The sequence below is a fragment of the Heloderma suspectum genome, chromosome 1 (genome assembly GCF_057233095.1).
Source record: "Heloderma suspectum isolate Gila_16-S chromosome 1, 16-S_ref, whole genome shotgun sequence".
Taxonomy (NCBI): domain Eukaryota; kingdom Metazoa; phylum Chordata; class Lepidosauria; order Squamata; family Helodermatidae; genus Heloderma; species Heloderma suspectum.
Window position 1 is genome coordinate 216,059,575 of NC_139458.1, and position 20,412 is coordinate 216,079,986.

At 41.9% G+C, this 20,412-nt stretch overlaps 1 protein-coding gene across 3 annotated transcripts in view; it reads left to right on the forward strand.

Moving 5' to 3' along the window:
• Window positions 1-20,412, forward strand: part of UNC80 (unc-80 subunit of NALCN channel complex) — a 168,625-nt gene that overhangs the window by 138,693 nt on the left and 9,520 nt on the right. For all 3 annotated transcript variants that reach the window (XM_084819218.1, XM_084819210.1, XM_084819202.1), the window contains 8 exons: window positions 2,744-2,869; window positions 5,578-5,701; window positions 6,578-6,784; window positions 7,256-7,440; window positions 7,804-7,969; window positions 8,789-8,968; window positions 10,426-10,564; window positions 12,968-13,024. In XM_084819218.1, the coding sequence (XP_084675344.1) occupies window positions 2,744-2,869; window positions 5,578-5,701; window positions 6,578-6,784; window positions 7,256-7,440; window positions 7,804-7,969; window positions 8,789-8,968; window positions 10,426-10,564; window positions 12,968-13,024 (1,184 nt within the window). The remainder of the gene's footprint in view (window positions 1-2,743; window positions 2,870-5,577; window positions 5,702-6,577; window positions 6,785-7,255; window positions 7,441-7,803; window positions 7,970-8,788; window positions 8,969-10,425; window positions 10,565-12,967; window positions 13,025-20,412) is intronic.

The window sequence follows — 20,412 nt, forward strand, 5'->3', positions numbered from 1 at the left end:
GCCCTACTCATAAAAATAAGCTCCTCAAGTGACACTAGAAATAGTGGAGTACATTTTCAAAGTGGTGCATGGGGAGAGAACGGGAAAGGAACCCATAGTCCAGTGACTGTTTTTTGCTACTTCCCACGCACCACTTTGAAAATCCACTCCTGCATGTTGCGCCGAGAGTTGAGGGCTGCAAGTTGGAGAGTGGGGTGGTGGATACTGCACACACCTGGTAGAGGAAGGGAGGTGTGGGGAAGTTGGAGACAAATTTAGTCTCAAATTATGGAAAGAAAACAATTTTTATTACCCTGCAAAAGGGCATCAACAATTGACTAACTTGGGGAATTGCTGGCATAAATTTGTTTTGCCATTTATAATGTCCATAATCTAAAGTATGTTTGGGATTTTTTTTGGTACAATGCTCAGATACTTCTGTCCTTTCAGAACATGGTGTTCCTGTATGGATTGCACATTTAACTTCCATTAAGGAATATTCTAAAGAGAAAAGTTTTACCTGGTGATGCAGTTGGCATGCATAGAACTGCTGAAACCAGACGGTGGGCTTGGCTGTGACAGACAATTCAATTTTAGATTTAGGGCATTCCTATACAGGTGTGATAGTTCTTTGTTTAAAAATCTAATTGCAGGTACAATTTCATTTCAGTCAAGAAATTCATGCAAATCATTAGAATTTTTTTAAACTTTTGCAAGCTTAATTTAAAAACTGATAAATGGAGATAATTCTTCTAGACCCGGGATGGTGGATCTGTGGCCCTCCAGACATTGGTGGTCTCCAACTCCCATGAGCTCAAGTTAGCATTACCAATGATCAGGGATGCTGGGAGTTGATGTCTAGCAACATCTGGAGGGCCACACGTTCCCCACCCTTGCGCTAGACATTTACAAATATTTACATGCAATGCTGGCTTGAATTTACTGGCATCTGTCAGGGCTCCTTCACACTGAGCTTTTATCCTGCAATTGAGATTGATCCTTAATGGAAGTTTTCAGGCTCTTTACATGACGCCATCACCTTGCCGTGACCCTCCAGGGGGGTCTCCTGCACTAAATGCCCGTTGTTCCATGTTTAAATAAATCGCAGATAATGAGCTATCAAATTACCCCATTGTGTTCAGCTTCAGTTTCTTCCGTGAAAAGAGTAAAAGCGGCAAGAAGAGAAACGAGATCAATGAAAGATAATGGAAGACTCGGATACAGGGAGAAGGAGGGTGGAAGGGGAAGGGGAGAAGGAAGCTTGTGTAAAGGGAGTCAGTTGTGATCCTGCATTTAAAACAGAAGCAGAAAGCCCCGTTTTAAATGCAGGATTTTTTGCTGGTGTAGATGCCTTCAGCGACCTGCACCATAGCTTGGAAACATATTTCTTATATACAGAAAAAGCTCCAGGAAGGTAGGGCAGCATTGAACTGGTACTGCGAAGGATTTAGCATTTAAATTGCCTTCTTCATACAACGCAAGGTAGACATACAGGCACAAGAGGTACTGATAGATGGATCTGAAAGGGAATTGGAGAAATTCATGGAGGACAGGTCTATCAATGGATATTACTCATAATAGCTAAAAAGAGCCAGACATTATGTCTTTCTGAATGCCAGTGCCTGGAAGCACCCTGCTGATGAGCTTCCCAGGCTGGTTAACTGCTGCAAATGTTGCTGGCATAGATGGACCCTTGGTCTGATCCAGCAGGACTCTCATTATGAGCTAGGTTGCTTGAAAGTTATCAGAGCTTATTTAATTAGCCAGTGGGCTCTGCACTCCCTCAAGTGGTAGCAAGTACTAAGTCATCCTTTCACAGGGTGTTCGCTTCCTTGTGAAAAATAAGTACTGGGGACTTTTCTACTTTTTCTGTTTTCTGGTCATTTACAGTATATAAGTTGGGAAGCAGACACAAACGAAGTCACTTCTTATCCTCCATCCAGCATTAATCCAGGATCACAATATCGTAGCAAGCTACTTGTACTAGTGAGAAACTTCTTGGGAAATGTCTAGCAAAATCTAAATTCAGACTGCCATCAAGTTGCTCAGAATGACTGTTGCACGTAGGCCAATAGGGTGTGGCACAAATTCCAGTAGCTTGGAATAGCTACTGGATACCAGTGGAATCAGGACTGTATTGTTCACTGTGAGATTCTGGGCTATACAAAACTTTAAGAGAGGACCATTTTTATAACCTGAAAGCATGCTAACAGCATCATTAATTCTAAATTAAAATTCTCTGAATCTGTTCAATCTGCCTCCAAATTTAATCTTCAAAACCATCATACAGGAATGTCTGAACATTGTATCATACCCAGTTTGGGTCAGACTCAGGACATTACCATGACATAAGAAGGGAACAACTTAAGCCAACTAGAAACACTGTGTTTTCAGTACATTTTTCCATTGGATACAGTAACTACATGGCATACCCTCCAACCCCACCTATTCTACCAGTACAGTGCTGGTTATTTTCAGGGCTAGTACTGGGTACATTCTAAAATGTGCTGGTTTTCCCTGTGCCTTCTATCCAATCCCTCTGGCTAACCCTGTAGCAGTCCATTGTCCTCCCCACCCACTTCCTGCTAGAACCACTCCTTTCCCTTACTGGCCCCAGCTACCGCAAGGCACTGTGGAGGGCTCAGAATTGCTGAGCACTCCAGTCTTGCGCTACCTGAAATGTGTACCTCATCAGCATTGGAGAGTATGGCATGGATGGAATTGCAATAGTTGGTCAAGGTGATGTGCTGTGTTTGTATTGCAGGTGATGGGAGTAGTAGGACCTTCCAGTGTGGCCGATGGATTACCCCTTCTTCATCTCAGCCCTTATCTCTCGCCACCTCTACCCTTCAGCACAGCTGTTGTCCGGCTTGTAGCATTGCAGATTCAGGTGTGACTGCTTTGCCTGTTAAACGGGCTTTGCTTATCATGTGGTGGAGACACCAAGTCATTGGTGCTCTTATGTTTTCTGCGAAAGCTGGGCAAAAACTGTGAAGCAAAATGTAAACTTTCCCACAAATACGCTAAAGTCTGGAGCCTCGGCATTTAGTAATTGTCCAGATCTTCAGTGGGTGTCAATTTAGCATACCCCCCCCCCCCGAAGTCACATTGAGACTATGCAGGTTTAAACCAACCGAAGAGCTGACACAAAAGAGATATGTACTTCTCAGAAAATGTAGGTAGGTCAGTAGGTAGGTAGATCATTGTTGCTGCTTCACTTTAGAAAATGAGAAACTGAAGAGGTGAAGCAATAGGATATCCGTAAGTCATGAGTATACAAGTGTTGGAATGTCACAAAACTCTCACAGTATCTGAAAAGACTAAATCCATTTGTGTTGTGCTGCCTTCTGCGTATCTTAGGATCAGCTATTTTTCCATTCTGCCTGATGAAGGGTTCTGCATAATTTCAGACTTTGCGTGATTCCTCATGAACAGTTCAGTGAGAAATTGCTTATCAGTTTTATAACTCAGCATTTCTAGAAGTAAACAGAATGCATCCCTTTCTTTTTTAAATTCTTTTTTTCTGAAGTTAATTATTCCTGTCCAACTGTATCAAAGTATTTTTGTTGTTGCTGTAGGACAACTGGGACTTGGATCGGGGTAAGCTAAACCCCAATTAAGATAATAGGGTGAAGAGACCACATAAAGTGTAAATGCACAGATTAGTTGGTTTTTTGACTAATTATCGAATACCATATTTTATTTTACTATAGTGGATATATCGTAATTCTGTGGAGTGATTTGTGGTCTAAATTGTATTGCTAGTATCTTGCAAAATGCAAGCTGTGTGCTTTGGTCTTTTGGGCTTCCATATCTCTTGCACTTCTTTGTTGGTACCAAGGTGAAGTAAAAGGTACTAAATTAGTAAACGCACATGCTTTCTGCCCCAATTTTATGCCCAACCAATTTCCTAATCGTAATAGCTTTGTCACAATATGGTGCATATATATTAGTGCACCTGTGGAATGATGCAGAGCTTCACTAGTTTGTAACTAAGAAACAAGTGGAAAGATGCAATGGGCAGCTGTGAGGAACCAGAGTGGGCCTTTTCAGAGTTTGTATGAGAGACTATGATGACACAGGGGAGGAAGGAATAAAGAATCAAAGAACAGTTTTTGAGGAATTTGTATGTGTGATTGAATAACGTTGCCAAGAGCTATGTGATTCAAGAAAGTTGTCAGTGGCATACTTCAACTGAGAAAGGATTGAGCTTTGGAAAAGTGTAAAAAGTTTTAATGCACATGCACACTTCAATGGGCTTGGAAATAGAAGAGTCACTACCTTATCTTTAACTTCAATAGAAGTAGCCATGTTAGTCTGAAGCAGCAAAAATATGCACTTTTGCACCTCTTTCCTGTTTTTAGCAGCATAGTCGTAGCAAATGATTTTGTCATTCTAAGATAATGTTGGCACTGGATTTTAAAAACAACATCATTTCATATGTTCATGTAAAGCAGAAAAGCCTAGTACCTTTTGAAGTTGCAGCAATGTTGGAAATCGTTACATTTTAAGATTCAAGCTGTTTGAAGATTCATTTGATTTCACATGTAAATACTGAACAAGTACCCTTCACAGCATAGTATTGAAGAAGAGCTTCCATGCACATGTTCAAGTTTCAGTCCTTAAGAGCACAATCCTATAGGTTGTCCTCCTGATAGACAAAGGCTCTGAGTTCAGAGCCCTTCGTCTTTCCAGTGCCCTGCCTACAAGAGCCAGGCAGGGTGAGAGGAGGATGAAGGTTATGTCGCCTCTGTTCCTCTGTTTAAAATGCCAGAAGTAGCTAGATGGGCCTCTGAGATCTGCAGTTGTATCTCCTCCTCCCTGCTCCTCCTCTACAGGTGCAGAGGAGGCAATCCACAGCATCCTGTGGTGCCCCAGACATTGTCTAGGGGCACAAGATTGTTCTCTTAGGGCGCAATCCTATGCATGTTCAGACAGAGAAAAGGCCTACAACTCCCAGCATGTCACAACCAGCATTGCTGGCTGGGCCATGCTGGGAGTTGTAGGCCTTTTCTCTGTCTAAACATGCATAGGATTGTGCCCTTAGAGTTTGAGCTATTTTCTGTCTTTGTTCTAAGCTTTCTTCTATTCAGAGTATTGGGACATATTTCAGGTGTCAAGTCCTGCTCTTAATCTTTGGCAATTAGCAGAATTTTTACTTCAGGATCAAGCAAAGCAATATGCAGCAACCTCCAGATTTTGAACTTTAAAATGCAGTGCATTTTAAATCCTCAAACAGTTTTCCTTCCATTATTTCTCCCTAGATTTTTTAGTTTCCGACTTTGACCTCACTTACATTGGCATACATAGGTAGCTATCACTGCACTGTCTGCTGAGAAATAATTTTAGGATCTAAGAAGATGTAAATGAGATCAAAATCTTGAATATTTGGCCACTTGATTGTGCCAAAACCAGAATTTGCACTTTTGCATAGGTGTCATCCAAGCTTGTGAACTCATCAAGATGTGGACACAAGATGCTGCTGTAGGATGTTGTGTAAACAAAGTGTTTGTGGACCCCATTTTTCGTTACAGCCATTTTACCCCTTATAATCTGCCAGTAAAATGATTTAATTCTTTTTTTATTATCACTGCACAGGCTTTGAAAGAAGATTTCCCCTTAAGCCACGTGATCTCCCCATTCACCAATCAGGAGAGAAGGGAAGGAATGCTTTTAAACCTACTGATTCCATTTGTGCTCACAGTAGGATCAGGAAGCAAAGGTCTGATCAACAGAAAGATTCTTTTGTTTCCCCCTCCCTGCTGCCTCTTCAAAACAGCCAGTGTTTGTGCTTCCTTCCACCTCTGTGTCTCTTTTGCTATGAGCGTTCTTTCAGTGGTGTGTTGTCAGCAGGGCTTGTGGGGGAGGATATGCACAAGGAAATAGGTGTTGTGGTGTCCTTCTCTCCTTTCAGCTGTGTTTTCTGAATTCACCCTTTGACAGAGGAGCTCCTCTTTTTGAGACCAGAGCAATGAATGACAGAGCATGCCGGACAAAGCAAAAACTCACCTGTGTGTAAGAAAGAAATGGAACAAACAAGAAAACCACGCAGCTTCCACCCAGGCTGTTCCTCACCCAGTTCTGTACCACCTGTGTGGTTCAAACATCGCCATTGACACTGCAGTTTCTGCTGTATGGCTGATCCTTTTCTGAAGGGCTCATTCACACTTGTGGCTTGATCCTGAGCAAAGGGTCCTGGTGCACACTCTTGGCTCAGGGGCAGCTGCAAGGCAACCTCAGCTAATCAAGAGGCGACGCGGTTGCCTGGGGTTAGCAAGCCCAGCCAGGGTATAGTGAGTGGGATGTTTACTGATCATGGTCAAGCCCAGTGTGAACCAGTCCTTCAGAGTCAAAAGCAGTGAGCAATGTGAGGGTGGGGAAAGTACAATACACAAGATCATATTGCTGTCAGGTTAAAATCAGGAGCTGCATGTGTTGTGTTTGTGCTAGAAGCGCTTTGCCTTTTGCTTACAGGAGGAGAAGGTAGGGGAACAGGCTGGGTGTACAGAATGTCCATATTTCACATTTCAGTATGGTGCTGAGTCTTTTCTGTAAGTCAGGGCCTGATCTGTTGTCTTTTCCCTTTGATGTCGTGCAGACAGCCCTTGGCTGGAGCAGCCTGAAGTCCTCCTGCTGCTTCAGACTGTCATTAACATTTTGCTGCCACCTCGCATTATCAGCACTTCCCGCAGTAAGAATTTCATGCTGGAGAGCTCCCCTGCCCACTGCTCCACTCCAGGGGATGCAGGGAAGGACCTGCGTAAGGAAGGGCTAGCTGAATCCACTAGTCAGGCAGCCTACCTGGGTGAGTGAGAGTTTCCACCTGGCAATGGGGCTTACCCCCAAGTAAGTCTGTATAGGATTGCAGTGCTAGGCTAGTTTGTCATGTCTCCCTCCCAAACAAGCTTAATCCAGCCCCCTAAGATGTAACGGGAGATTGGAATTCCATAACAGTGGAGCAGCTGCAGAGAATACCTGTATGTGAGACCTTGTGTTATGGATAATATAGAGAAGACATTGCCATTGGTTTGTGTTAAAGATCAAGACAGGGTATAGAGGAGAATGTTTGTAAGGCACAAATTATTTACAGATTTGTGGGTCAGGAACAGCAGAACATACACTTTTGCTTAATTGCAAGACAGTCTGTTTCTTGGACAAGATTTGGAAGCTGATGTAGAAAGCCTGAAAGTGTACTAAGGTTAATGACTGTGAGTGTGCATGTGTTGTTGTCACTATGCATTACTTTAATTCTTCTGACATTTTGTGTCGCTTCTAGCTCTGAAGGTGATCCTTGTCTGTTTTGAGCGGCAACTTGGCAGCCAATGGTATTGGTTGAGTCTGCAGGTCAAAGAGATGGCCTTGCGAAAAGTAGGAGGGCTGGCCCTGTGGGATTTCCTGGATTTTATTGTCCGCACTCGAATTCCTATCTTTGTGCTTCTTCGACCCTTCATTCAATGCAAGGTAAAGCCATTTCTAATGTTAATTACCGTTGTCTTATGAAACGATACGTAGGAGGCCTGTAACAGAGACTGCAGCAAATCAGTTAGAATCATTACAAATGAAATATGAAGCTGCCTTCTGAGCCTGATCACAGGTCCGTCTAACCCAGTATTGTATTGTATGCTTTGGTTGGCGCTGAGTCTCTAAGATCCAGTGCAGAGGGCTTCGCAGCCCTGCTACCTAAGGCCTTTTCCATTCAGGTGCCAGGGACTGAACCTGAGACTACATACAGGCCAAGTGGGTTCTGTGGCTCTGTCTCTAAATATTTAATCAGTATTTTTATGGTGCCCCTTTGTTCTTCATTGCTCTTCCCCACCACCCCAGTTGCTAGCCCAGCCAGCTGAGAATCACGAGGAACTGACTGCCCGACAGCACATTGCTGACCAGCTAGAGCGACGCTTCATCCCACGCCCTCTCTGCAAGAGCTCCCTCATTGCGGAATTCAACAATGAGCTAAAGATCCTCAAGGAGGCTGTGCACAGTGGGTCAGGTGAGGGCATCCGGGGGGAGCAAGGCAGGCTGAGAAGGGTGTGCACACACACAGAAGGATAGTCTTCATCAGCCAAGAACATATCACAAGATAGCACCTAAAGGACAACAAAAAGCCTTTTTTTTCACTTTTTACCATAGACAAACTATAAAATTGCCTTCTTCTGAGCCTTATGGCAGATAAGCTTACTTTCAGAGATTTTGTAAAATGCTGAATTGACATGCCTTGATCCTCATCCCCTTGAAAATAGTTGCAACCTGAGTGGCGACGGTGGTGATGGTGAGACAGCTCACAGGTTATGTACTCTAAAACATAGTATGGTTTTCTCTGACTGTACTAAATTAATGTGGTTACCATTGCCCCATAAAATCTGGTAGGCATAGGCACCCTTTGACAGTCTCAGGATGGTGAAGTGCCTCTTGTAACTTCATAGTATCATGGAGTTAAAATAAATACATCCCAAAGGAAGTCTTTTTCTCACTTTACCTACACTGCCAGTGGCTCAGAATCACATGGTCATAGGAACATAGGAAGCTGCCTTATAATGAGTCAGACCATGGTCTATCTAGTCCAGTGACTGGCAGCGGCTCTCCAGGGCTTGAGGCAGGAGTTTTTCCAGCCCTACCTGGAGATGCTGTCAGGGATTCAGTCTGGGACCTTCTGCATGCAAATCGTGTGACCTACCACTGGGCCATGGCATTTCCCCTCCCTTTGCCCTTTCTAAAGGTCCTGGTCTGAAAAAGAGCAATGGTTTCTTGGTAAGAATCTCATTTGTTTTCATTAATGTAATTGTCATTCTGCTCTGTCCCATTCCTTCAGCCTACCAAGGGAAGACGTCTATCAGCACGGTGGGCACATCCACCTCTGCGTACCGGCTGAGCCTTGCCACCATGTCCCGCTCCAACACTGGCACAGGAACTGTCTGGGAACAGGATAGTGAGCCTTCCCAACAGGCTTCCCAGGATACTTTAAGCCGGACAGATGAAGAAGATGAAGAAAGTAAGTGCTCATCACCATAGGTTGACCTACCTGTTTAAATCTGGACGTGCCACAGTCAGGCAAAAAGCAGAGAGTGGACTGGGGGAGGTACAATTTTAAGAGCAAAGAGGTGCGTTGCTGAGGGGTGCAGCCCCCCCCCCCCATCTGTGGCTTGCTTATTGATTTAGTATGTATGCATTTCTCTGAAGCATTTTTACTCCACTCTTGAGCTGTAAAGGCTCCCAGAACAGCTTATATAAGGTCAATAAAGACAGATAGTCCTTGCCCACAGGCTTAAAATCTCAACGATACAACACAAAAGGAAAAGTGGATGATGAAGAGGAAAACTTGCAAAATCATGCATCAATTCTTAAACTTACATAGTAGTTTTTATCATAACTAACTAGAATGGGAGAGGAGGAGCTAAATGGAGCTGGTGTCTCAGTAGAGTCCACCAAGTAGCCCTGCTTCCCATCTCTCCCTCTGTTGAAGCCTGATGTCAGGTGACACTTCTGAGTGAACGGAGCCGGATGGAGCCGGTGTTTCAGCAAAGCTGATGAAGTGGCCCTGCTTCTCATCTCTCCTGCTGCAGGCTTCCCCGCAATCTATCCTCCTTTCTCTGCAGTCTATCTTCTGATGTTACTTTTTTCACAGCTGGGCTCTAATATTGGAAATGAGCCCAGCTAGGGGAACATCACTGGGGAAGGGGTGCAGGGCAATAAGACACTGAACTGGGGAGGGTTCTGAAGTCTTCCTCACCCACATATCCCTTTTGTTTGTTAAGTTGGACCTCAACCCTCTGTTTTGTAGTATATGGCTGTGGCAGATACAGGTTTAAATGCTTAGTTTGGCCCATCAACTGTCAAACGTAGAGCAACTTTATTTGTTTAATTTATACAGACTGAAAAAGCAATGAAACTTTCATAGATCCTTCAGCAAAATCCCATTTGTACTTTTAGTATTGTTGTTAGTATTTCCTTAGTATGATTGTCTTTGAATGCTTTATCTGTATGCAATAAATATGCTTTTTTATATTTCAGATAGTTTAAACGTATTTTAGAATTTTTTATCATTTTTATCATATTATCGTTTTACATTTTTTGTGAATTTGTATAACTGTACTGTGGCTCTGGCATTTTTACAATTATATTGGGAAGGAAAGCTTCATGTTGTTAGAGCTGCTGTAACCTCACTATCAGTGTAAGAATTAGGCCTGCAAGCTTTAATTGTTTTAAATTTCAGTTGATAATTTGCAGGAAAAAATGAGTTGAGCAGAGATTGAAGGTTACAGTGTATTTTTTGAATCCATTTTGGTTCTGGTATGAAACTAAGTGCATTTGTCCATGTTTTGGGCAGGCATGAAACTATGAGCCAAAAGGATTTTAGCCAGAAGAACATGCACAAAGTAATTTATCTTCACTTGAAATGCTTAAATGAGTGTGTGGGGTTATTTGTCCTCTCCTCTGAATTCCTTCTAGATGATTCAGTGAGCATGCCCAGTGTGGTAAGTGAACAGGAAGCATACCTTATGGGTGCCATTGGGAGGAGGCGATTCTCCAGCCATCTCTCCAGCATGTCTGCACCTCAGCCTGAGGTGGGCATGTTACCCAGCCAAAGGTAACAAAATGAGCTTTTTCACATTTCCTGACATTTCTTACAAGTACAGCAATTACAAAGGTATAATATTATCTCTGCGGTTGTAGTAACAGTAGTGATCTTACATATTAGAAACTTTCTTTCTTCCATGCTTTTTTTGGTACTTCTCATTAGTGAGGAAGAGGCAATTTGGATAAAGATTGTCATTCTTGTTAAGGTCACTTTCCATGGCTCGTTCTAAAGATACAAATACATTCTGCTGAATCACATCCATGACTGAAGATATTTGTAAACGCAACATTAAAATAAAAGTGTACACACAACTAGCTTGGATAAGAGATCTGTGAGTGGCTGAGCTACATCTGTAGCCTCACAGCTGAGTGGCCCAGCTTTCTGAGCTAATTGTTCTTGAACTGCATTTGCACAGATCTTTAGACACTGAGGCATTGGAGAAAATACAGCTTTGGACAGCAGGAATGTAGCTAACATCAGGACAGCTTGGCTGTGCTTATGGTACATATGTGTGTGAGAGAGAAAGTGAAGGGGGTATAGAATTTTAAATCTACTGGTAGACTAACATCTAACCTTCTGATATTTTTAAAACGCCATACTTCTCAAAGTTTAAATTCCATAATCACTTGGCAAGCATTGGAAAATATATTGGCACTGATCCCAGTACTCTCCCCTCCTTGAGCCCAATCTTGTTTTCTTATAGTGGATTTAGAGAACTGATTGATGATACTTTCGCAAAGTGATATATTTTCACAGTGCTTAGGCAGACTTTTCTTAAGTGCCTATGCATGGTGAAAAAGCAAGGCAGGATGAGACAAAATGAGGTAGAAACTTTATACAAACAGGTTCGGATCATCACATGAAATATATACTGGTTTGAGTTCACTCTTGGGGCCACTTTATATACATGGGTACCTGTATGCTTTCTCTCATGGGGCAAATAGCAGCTTTGTGGGGAAGATGATTTTCATTCGGAAAATGACATGGGTTAGAAAATCACAAATGACCTGTGTCTCATCTAGTTCAGCCACCAGAAACAATCCTTGACTGATGCTTATAATCATGAAAGAGAGCAGCTGTGGTAAATCAACAGGGATAGAAGTTTCCTTTCCTAAGAACGTGCCTAAATTAAGTTCAATGATTATGCTAATAAAAGCACTTCAAGTAATGTTTTGCCTTAAATTGTACTTGTAAGGTATGACATCATTTGCCTGGCATTTATTTTTAGTAGAATTGCAAGCTTCCCATCAATTTATTTGGTGGATTAATCAGTAAAAGTTTGGATGCTTAATTCAGGAGAGAGTTAAGGCACACTGATTCATTTCTGAGGCTATGCTGGTTCTGACATGTTACTAAATACAGGATGAAAAAGGAAATTTCCCCCCACCCCCCTGTGGGGGCAGAGTTCCAAGGAGGGGGAAGATTGTGAACCTTCAGAAAGGAAGGCAGAACCGTACTTTCCCCACTAGCCAAGGTTTGGAATTGCAGGCCACACTCCTTCCTATTAAGAGATAAGAGAGCCCTGAGACACTTGGGCAAGGTGGTTGTGGAAATAGAACCTGGCAACCATGAAGCCTTGTTTGGAGAACTGCCCCTGGCAGAGGACTGTTGAAGTGCCCCTGGCAGAGGACTGTTACTGATCCACACTGGATCTGTATGGGTGACTGCCCCATCATTATACCCTGAGCTGAGGAAAAAGGAGCTCAGAGACGCTGCTGCTGCTGCTGCTGTTTGAATTATGTTTCCCTGTATGTGGTTGGGCTGGGAGTGGGGCTGGTAGTATTCCTCTTCAGGTTCCGGCATTAGGATAGTGCCCCATTCCACAGATCCTAGCCTGCCGGGGCAGGTTGCACCTATGGATCTATGTGTGAGGCTCTTTTGTTACTTACTTGTGGGAAAAATAGTAATTCTTGGATTGAGGGGACCTGGTAGGTAAAGTTAGAATAGGGAGTGGGCTGAGTTCAAAACATGTGAGAAGCATTGGGGTCTTACTGGTCATGCCTATCCAAGGGAATGCTCTTGTGAACTATGCTGTTCCATGAGGAGTTCAGTAAAGGGATTGGATATGGCTAAAAACTGTGTCTTAAAAGAAACAGTAAATAGAATAAAAAGAGGGGGCCAAGAGGATCTGAAGATCACTACCCTCTTATTTTCCTGTTATTAGAACACCACTTAATTGTGATGTATTGTATACATCTGGAAATTTCTATGCATCACAACTTCTATCTATAGGAAGCATTTTAGACCAAAGAGGAAGTCTTCCTTTGAGGCTTCAGTACTTGCTCTTCAGTGAGCCAGTTTTGTCCTTTTTTTTCCTTTTCTGAGACTTCTTTTCTTTGAACACAGAGACGATTGCATGCTTTACAACATATTTTCTTCCCTAAATGCTTCACCTCCCTGCCCCTCCTGCAGTGAACCTAATGTCCTCGATGACTCCCAAGGCCTGGCCGCTGAGAGCAGCCTCTCTAGGTACAGTGTTTACCCTACCTGTATATCAGTGTCTGTGCTGGGAACAAGCTGCTCCCTATATCCACTGTCTCTCTCTTCTTCATCCTTGATTATCTCTCCCTCCATTCTTGTTTCTTGTACTTCATTGTTGATCAGTCCTGCAAGTCAAAGGTGTAGCAGCCCTATAGTTCAGGTGTGAGTTCTGGCTGTCAGCAACCTGTATTGGCAAAAAAATGTTCAGAGTGGAACAAAATGTGGCAAACCAAACCCTTAGATTATATGTTGCGGGATTTCTCCCCTCTCTCCCTTCATAGTTTTTTACTCTAGACATGTGAGAAACATTTATCACACGTTATAATACTGGAGACTTTTAAATCTGAAACCTCTATTTTTATTTGTTAATACTACAGTATCATAATTGGGAGGTGCTATTTTTAAAGTAATTTTTAGTTCTGCTACTATATATTAATCATGAGGATTGTCAAAGTCAGCAGTGTTGCCTCTGCTAGTTAGAGTAATCCCAGCCCCTTTCCTAAGAAAAGTGGCCTAGTTGTAATGCTTTTTTTATTATCAAAGTGCATGATCAGGCTTTATACTTTCAGCTTTTTAAGAAAACAAACATTTCAAGAAAGCAAAAAAAACCTGTATGGTGTCAGATACTAAAGTTTAATACCAATGAATTTTGATATCTGACATTATTCACTTAGAGAACAGGAGAGCTTGTACACAAGCAGTAACATTGTTATGCTATTAAAGTATATTAATTTTAATACATAAAAGGGAGGACTGCACCTTTAACACTCAGCTCAGTCATTTTAATCATTCTAACTGTTCTGTTGTGTTGATACCTCTCAACTGACCTCAGTAGCTGGGAAGGCTCATATTATCCCCAAAGTCCTTACTTTATTACAGGAAAACACAGCCCTTACATCTCAACTATGGTAAGACTACTGCTTCCTTTAGCGCCGTTATCTAAAGTTGAGGAAATGTTGAGAGGGATTATTGTGAATTCCTTCTTCATTTTTTTTTGTTTTAGATTTTAAGAACAGGAATTATGTGTCACTGGATGTGCCATATTGATCATTCTCATGATTCATGAAGTCCTTTGTGTTTGCGTTCCGCGCCTTGGCAGATGGATCGGTCTCTGACTGGTAGTGGTGTGGAAAGGGTTGGTGGGACAGAAAAGGCCCTTTCTTTGGGGAGAGCATGGATTTAAAATAGGAAACAAAACTTATTGATGTGTTTGCACAAACATGAGATTAAGACTGCAGTCTTAGCATTTACCTGGGAGTAAGCTCCATTGAACTTAATGGGACCTACTTCTGAGTAGGCATGAGTAGGACTGCACAGTAAAAAAGGTTACATCCATAGAATTAATTAATTTGTATGAAAACCTTGTTACAGCTAGACATGATTAAACATCGTATAGGTGACCAAATATTATGATGCTTAGTACTTACATATAAGTGAGAAAAACTACTTCATCATATTGCCAAAGAAGCAGTGGCTGGCTTGCTAAAGGGCATGTGTTCATAGCTAAGCAAAGATTTGAACTGGGGACCTCCATTTATTAACCAGTGGCACTCATCCCTCAGTGAAGTTGCTATTGTGTGGCATTTCGCAAAATAGGGCACTGGGACTTGTGGTTGCTCACTAAGAAATGAGAGCCAGTTATATAACTGCATATCTTTCTGTAGTCCTCGAAGCTAGGGAAAATATTCAGTGAAAGTTGTCTGGTGATGACTACCTAATGATAACTATCAGGGGAGTCTCAGCCCGATTAATACATTATGAGAGCAGTGTGGGAGCTGCTTCCTTGCAGTCTTTTCCCCTGCTGCTAGTGTTAACAAACCTCCAGGGAGGTTCGGTGCTGGTGTGGGGAAAGACCATGCTCATCAGCCCATCCATGCATTTCCTTTTTTTTTTTACATTTCAGTGGCCACAGGTCATGACAAATCACGAGCCAGGAGGATATGAATATATGCCCCCCAACTTGAGTCCTTCCCACTTCCATCAGCAGTGGTACTGCAGGCAGCCCAGGAATTAGAGAGGGAGCGCAGACACTGCCCCTTTCCCTACTATGCATTTGGATATCTATACACTACATGGTCTTACATTGCTAATTGTAGCTTGCTCTAAAGTAGGGATGGCTAATCTCTTTGGAAAGTGTGCTATAGGTCACGTCAAAAGTATGGAATAAGTGCCGCTGTAGTGTGCGCAAGAGTAATATGCAACCATATACTGTGATGTGGTTTTATTTCTAGTCTATTGAAATGGGAGCAGGCAGCAATGCAGTGCAGAAGAGGTGAGCCGGTTGTCAGGCCTGAATGCATGTCACAGAAGTGCCTGTGGACCCTCCTGCTCCTCTGTAGGTGTGCCATACGATCTTCTGTGCCTGTGTCACAGGCTGGCTACCCACATTCTAAAGAGTATATTTATCATTTGCTATATACCAGGGCTGTCAAGCCTCTTTCAGCCTGAGGGCTGAATTCATTTTCAGAGAAGCTCTTGGGGGCTGATTTCCAGTGATAGGTGGGTCTGAAGGCAAAAGAGGCGGGACTAAAGGCAAAATGGGTGTGGCCAAACATTCCAGCATATTTTAGCTTAAAGCTTTTGCTGCCAGAAACTTTAGAATGGGGAGGTGGGAAGACACAAAAGCTGGGAAAAGTCATGGGAAACATGATTGGTCAGGGGAAAGGGGTGGGGCCAGGGGAAGGGGCGGGGACATCTGGGGAAGGCCAGAGAGCTGGATTGGGACCCCAGGCAGGCCAGATTTGGTTTCCAGGCCCACAGTTCAGCACCTCTGCTATATACCATTAGTAGAAAATAAAAGAAAATAGAAACTCAGAGCTGGGGAATATGCTAACCTAAGCACTGTTAGGCAGTGTTTTAGTAGGGCGATGCTGACTGAATTGTTATTGCAAAGAGAGGAATAATAGAAAAGATGCTGTAGCAGCCTATAAAAACAGGTTACTAGAGCAGAGGATAAAACATGTTTATGGCTGCATGGTAAAATTACAGAACTTTTGCTCACCATGACTTTCATTCACTCCAGCAAACATGTACAGCTGCTGAGAGATGGCTAATGAATTGATAAGCCAATTTCCTTTAACAGTAAATGAAACCAGAAACATGAAAACAGTATAAAACCCAGTCACACCTAATAAATAAAAACAAAAAGTTGGCACATCTGTAAAAGACACTGACTCCTGGGAAAGAAATGACCAGATCATGTAAAAAGTTCAAAATTGTTGCCTTTGTAGCTAGGGTTGTATCATACTTGAAATGAACAAAAAAATAGAAGATAGTCGAAAATAGTAAGCAAATGTAATAGGGGCAGTTTACTGTAATTCAAACCCTTCTTTAAAGAATAATGACTGTTTTTCAGCATTTATACTTGAATTTCATAAAAAAAAATACTAGCAACAGAAATGAACAAAAATATGGTACTTCTGCAAAGGCTGTTGAGGAATTTGATCATTGTGAATTCTGATGTGAACTGAACTGATCCATGCTTGCTTGGACTGATGTGTGTATTAGAAGTTCGTTATCCTTCAGATTTCACACTTCTCTGAATGTTGTAATGCAGTTCTCAGCTCAAAAAATACCAAAATGAATATTGAAATGTGTATATTTGGATCAAATATACTTACAAATGCATATTTTGTGAGAAAATACATTCAAAAATATGTATCTAAATATGAAGTTTCGTGTGAATTTTCTCTCTCTTACAAAATCACAAATTAATGTGGAAACAGCATGGAACAGTCTTATGAATGAACACACATGAAATTGACATGTACCGCTGGACCAATGCATCCAGCTGTTTACATATATTGATCCCATAGTACCAAACATGGTTGCTGCCATGGCAGCATCCCATGAGCCACAAAACTGCATAGGATTGCACCCATGTATCTGGTTGCATGGCGTCTTAGGTGCCTTTAGGATACGCTGAAAGAGTGTCTCAGCCCTCATCCAGTCCTATCCCAGTTAGGTACTGTGCTTTGTGTAATGCCATTATGCTACCTATGGTAATGGTGACCCTTGCCAGAACAGCATTGACCATTCTTGCTGCCATGGCATTTTGAGTCAGCTCCTAACATAGTTTGTAATTACCTCTGTGATTGCACAGTATTCATTGTTAGATCACTTTCTAAATATTTATTACTGGTGCAGTGATTCTTAGCACTGGACCACAAGACAAAGGACTGTAAATTCAGGGAGAGAATAGTGATAGAAGGTTTGTAACTGGAATGCAAGGGTCATTTTATCTAAATGGAACTAAAGAAAAGCCCAAGTGGGGAGATTATGATAACAATCTTCAGTGATTTAAAGCAGGGATCCCCAACCTTTTTGGATCTGTGAGCACATTTGGGAATTTGTGAAACTGCTGTGGGCACCATCACAAAATGGCTCCCATGGGGGATGTGTCTAGTCATATAACGGCTGCCATAGGGGCCTGACTAGTCAGAAGTGAGCTAAAGAAATGGGGAGAGAAATAGTGAGGCTAGAGGCAGGGAGGGAGGTGGAAATAGCTAGGCAAAGGGGTAGAGGGGAGAGAAAGAGCAAGGCTAGGGGCTGGGAAGGGGAGAAACAGCAGGGCAAAGTGGTAGAGGAGAGAGGTTAGAGGCTAGAAAGAGAGAGAAAGAAGACTACCCTAACATTTTCCAAGGTTTTTATTTTAAAAAAAGTTTTCTTGAAGGGGGCAGGGAGCGGAGAGTTTTGTGAGCACTATTGGAGGTTTCCGTGGGTGCCATGGCGCCCATGGGTGCCGAGTTTGTAACCCCTGCTTTAAAGGGTGCCATTAAATAAATAGAAACAACTGTTCTCTCACCTTGATCGTTACCAGGTAAAAGAAAAGCAATGGATTTAATCTGTAAGAAAAGTTTAGGTAAAATAACAGGAAATCCTTTAGCTCCTTTAAGAATAGCTGTGCAGTGTGACAGGAGAAGCTATTGAACCTCTTGGAGGTTTTATGCAGAAACTGGATAAATATCTGGCAGGAACATTTTAGCAATAGGCAGTGGTTCATTACATAGTGGTTACATACATGGAGAGACAGTGTGGTGTAGTGGTGAGAGTGTTGGACTGGGAGCCAGGAGATCCCAGTTCTAGTCCCCACTCAGCCATGGAAGCTCACTGGGTGACTTTGGGCCAGTCACAGACTCTCAGCCCAGCCTACCTCATAGGGTTGTTGTTGTGAGGATAAAATGGAGAGGAGGAGGATAATGTAAGCCGCCTTGGGTTCCTTGCAAGAGGAAAAAAGGCGGGGTATAAATGCAATAAATCAATAATAAATAAATAGTGAATTGCAAGACTTTAAATTTTATTTACAGCAGATGACTCCAGAGAACATTGCTACAATGATAATACTTCTACAATAATCCAGTTTTTCCCCACAACATCTGCAGCATTACTGTTGGTCATTTTAGTAACATTTGCAGTAGTATAGGAGATATTTTTTTAGCTGGCTGCTGCTAGAAGGTTTCAAAACCTTTGAAGTCCATTGAAGTGTTGCTTAAAAATCATCTACTTGCATCTTTTAGTGCATGTTTCCCTTCCCCATTAATCTTTTTGCCACTTGCTACATTGAATAAATGGTCAGTGGTAAATTTTGTTACAGGGTGTGCTGTGTAAAAGGGTCTTCACACTTAGCTGAGATTTTTCTTAGCATTAATCTACATTTACCATGACTGGTGTGGATTTGGAGAGGTCATCTGTCTTAACGCAAAGGGAGGGGGATTTAGAATACTTCACCTGTCCTAGGTACCTAGTGAGTGACAAAAGAATGCTGATGGAGTACATATTGCTGCAGTATCCTAAATGATACTGTTTTCTGTTCTTCCCAATGTTCCTGGAAGCACTGAATAAACTGTACCATCTGTCAATAGCATGAAATGATTTTTGTTTAACTTGTAGTCCCAAAAGGAGGAAGGGCAAGGCAAAGGTGAGTGAAGTAGGGAATGACTATCTCTCCTAGCAATCTTATTTACAACATGGTATTTAAATGGGCAGATTAACTACAGAAGCATGAAACATATGTAATTTAAAGTGAGCGGTTTATGTATCCTGGGAAAATATAAATTGAAAATATAATATAAAGCATGTGTGCTACCTAGAAGAATGATCCCTTTGTAATTTATTGCCATGATAAATCCTGAAAACAGTAACTCTGGGCTTTGATCACTTTTGGAAGAGTCAGACAAAGACCAAAGGAAAGAATAACAGTTCACTTATATACAAAACATTAATTTTCCTTCTGGTATAAGCTTACTAGCATTATTGCTCACTAGCATTGATGTTCTGATGTGCTCCAAGATGTTTTAGTTTTTGTTAAAGTAACACTTATATGTTACTTGGCTCAATTTCCTTAGGCTGCAGTAAACAAGAAGAATCCAAGCACACCCATCAAAATTAATCTTTCTGAAATGCTCAGAGAGCTTTGGCTATGGGGTGGTATAAAAGTATAATAAATGAAATGAATGAAAATTAGGAAAGAAGGAGGAAAAACAACCTTTTTCAAGGTGGGCAGAGTTTAGGTTTGTGGAAATCTACTTTGTTTTTCACTAGAACCCCAAGATCCACCTGCTGGAGCGAAGTATAAAATACCAAGCTCAGGGAGGAGGACACAGAATTGAGGAACCAGGTGCCTCTGAGTACTTGCTCTGCCCAAGAATTTGTTTTCAGTACCAGAACTAGAGCTCATACACAAATCCTTTCATACACAAATTATTCCTGTTTCTCCCATCCCCAGCGTTCTTGATTTTAGGAGCCTAATTTAGCAGGGGGAAGGGCTTTTGTTTTCAGAAATCCTTTCTGATCTCCTGCAGATCTACCAGTAGATCCTGATCTACCTTCTGAGTTAACACATGCCAGTATCAGAATTTATTGTAAAGCCAAATACTGAACAATGCATACCAAGAAGTATGCCATTTTATTAACAGGAATTAAAGCTTATCATACCTTAGCCATTACCTTATTGAAAAGCACCTCATCAAAGTATCAAGTAGCACTGAAAGGAAATATCTTCCCATCTCAGTTCTGTCCATGAGAACACTGGCAGGCATTCCCTGTTATATGAAGTTCTTATTGGATAGTATCAACTTTATGCTATAGAAATAACGTAAACAGGTTGAGGGAAATGGTTTTGACATGACTGAAATTTGGAAACGAGGGTTAGTGCCTGTTTAATTGTGGAAGTATGCTTGTACCTACTTCAGATAATTTTTTTTTCCTTTGAGAATCTGTTAATCCATTTTTTGAAAAGCAGTCATCCTTTTTCTAGGATGTGCTTATTTTATTAGCTATCCACAAGGATATTTGAGGCTGCAAGCATGTGTTCAATGTGGTAACCGTTTTCATAAGTCTTGTGCCCATGTTGTGAATTAAACCTTTGTCAACTGTGT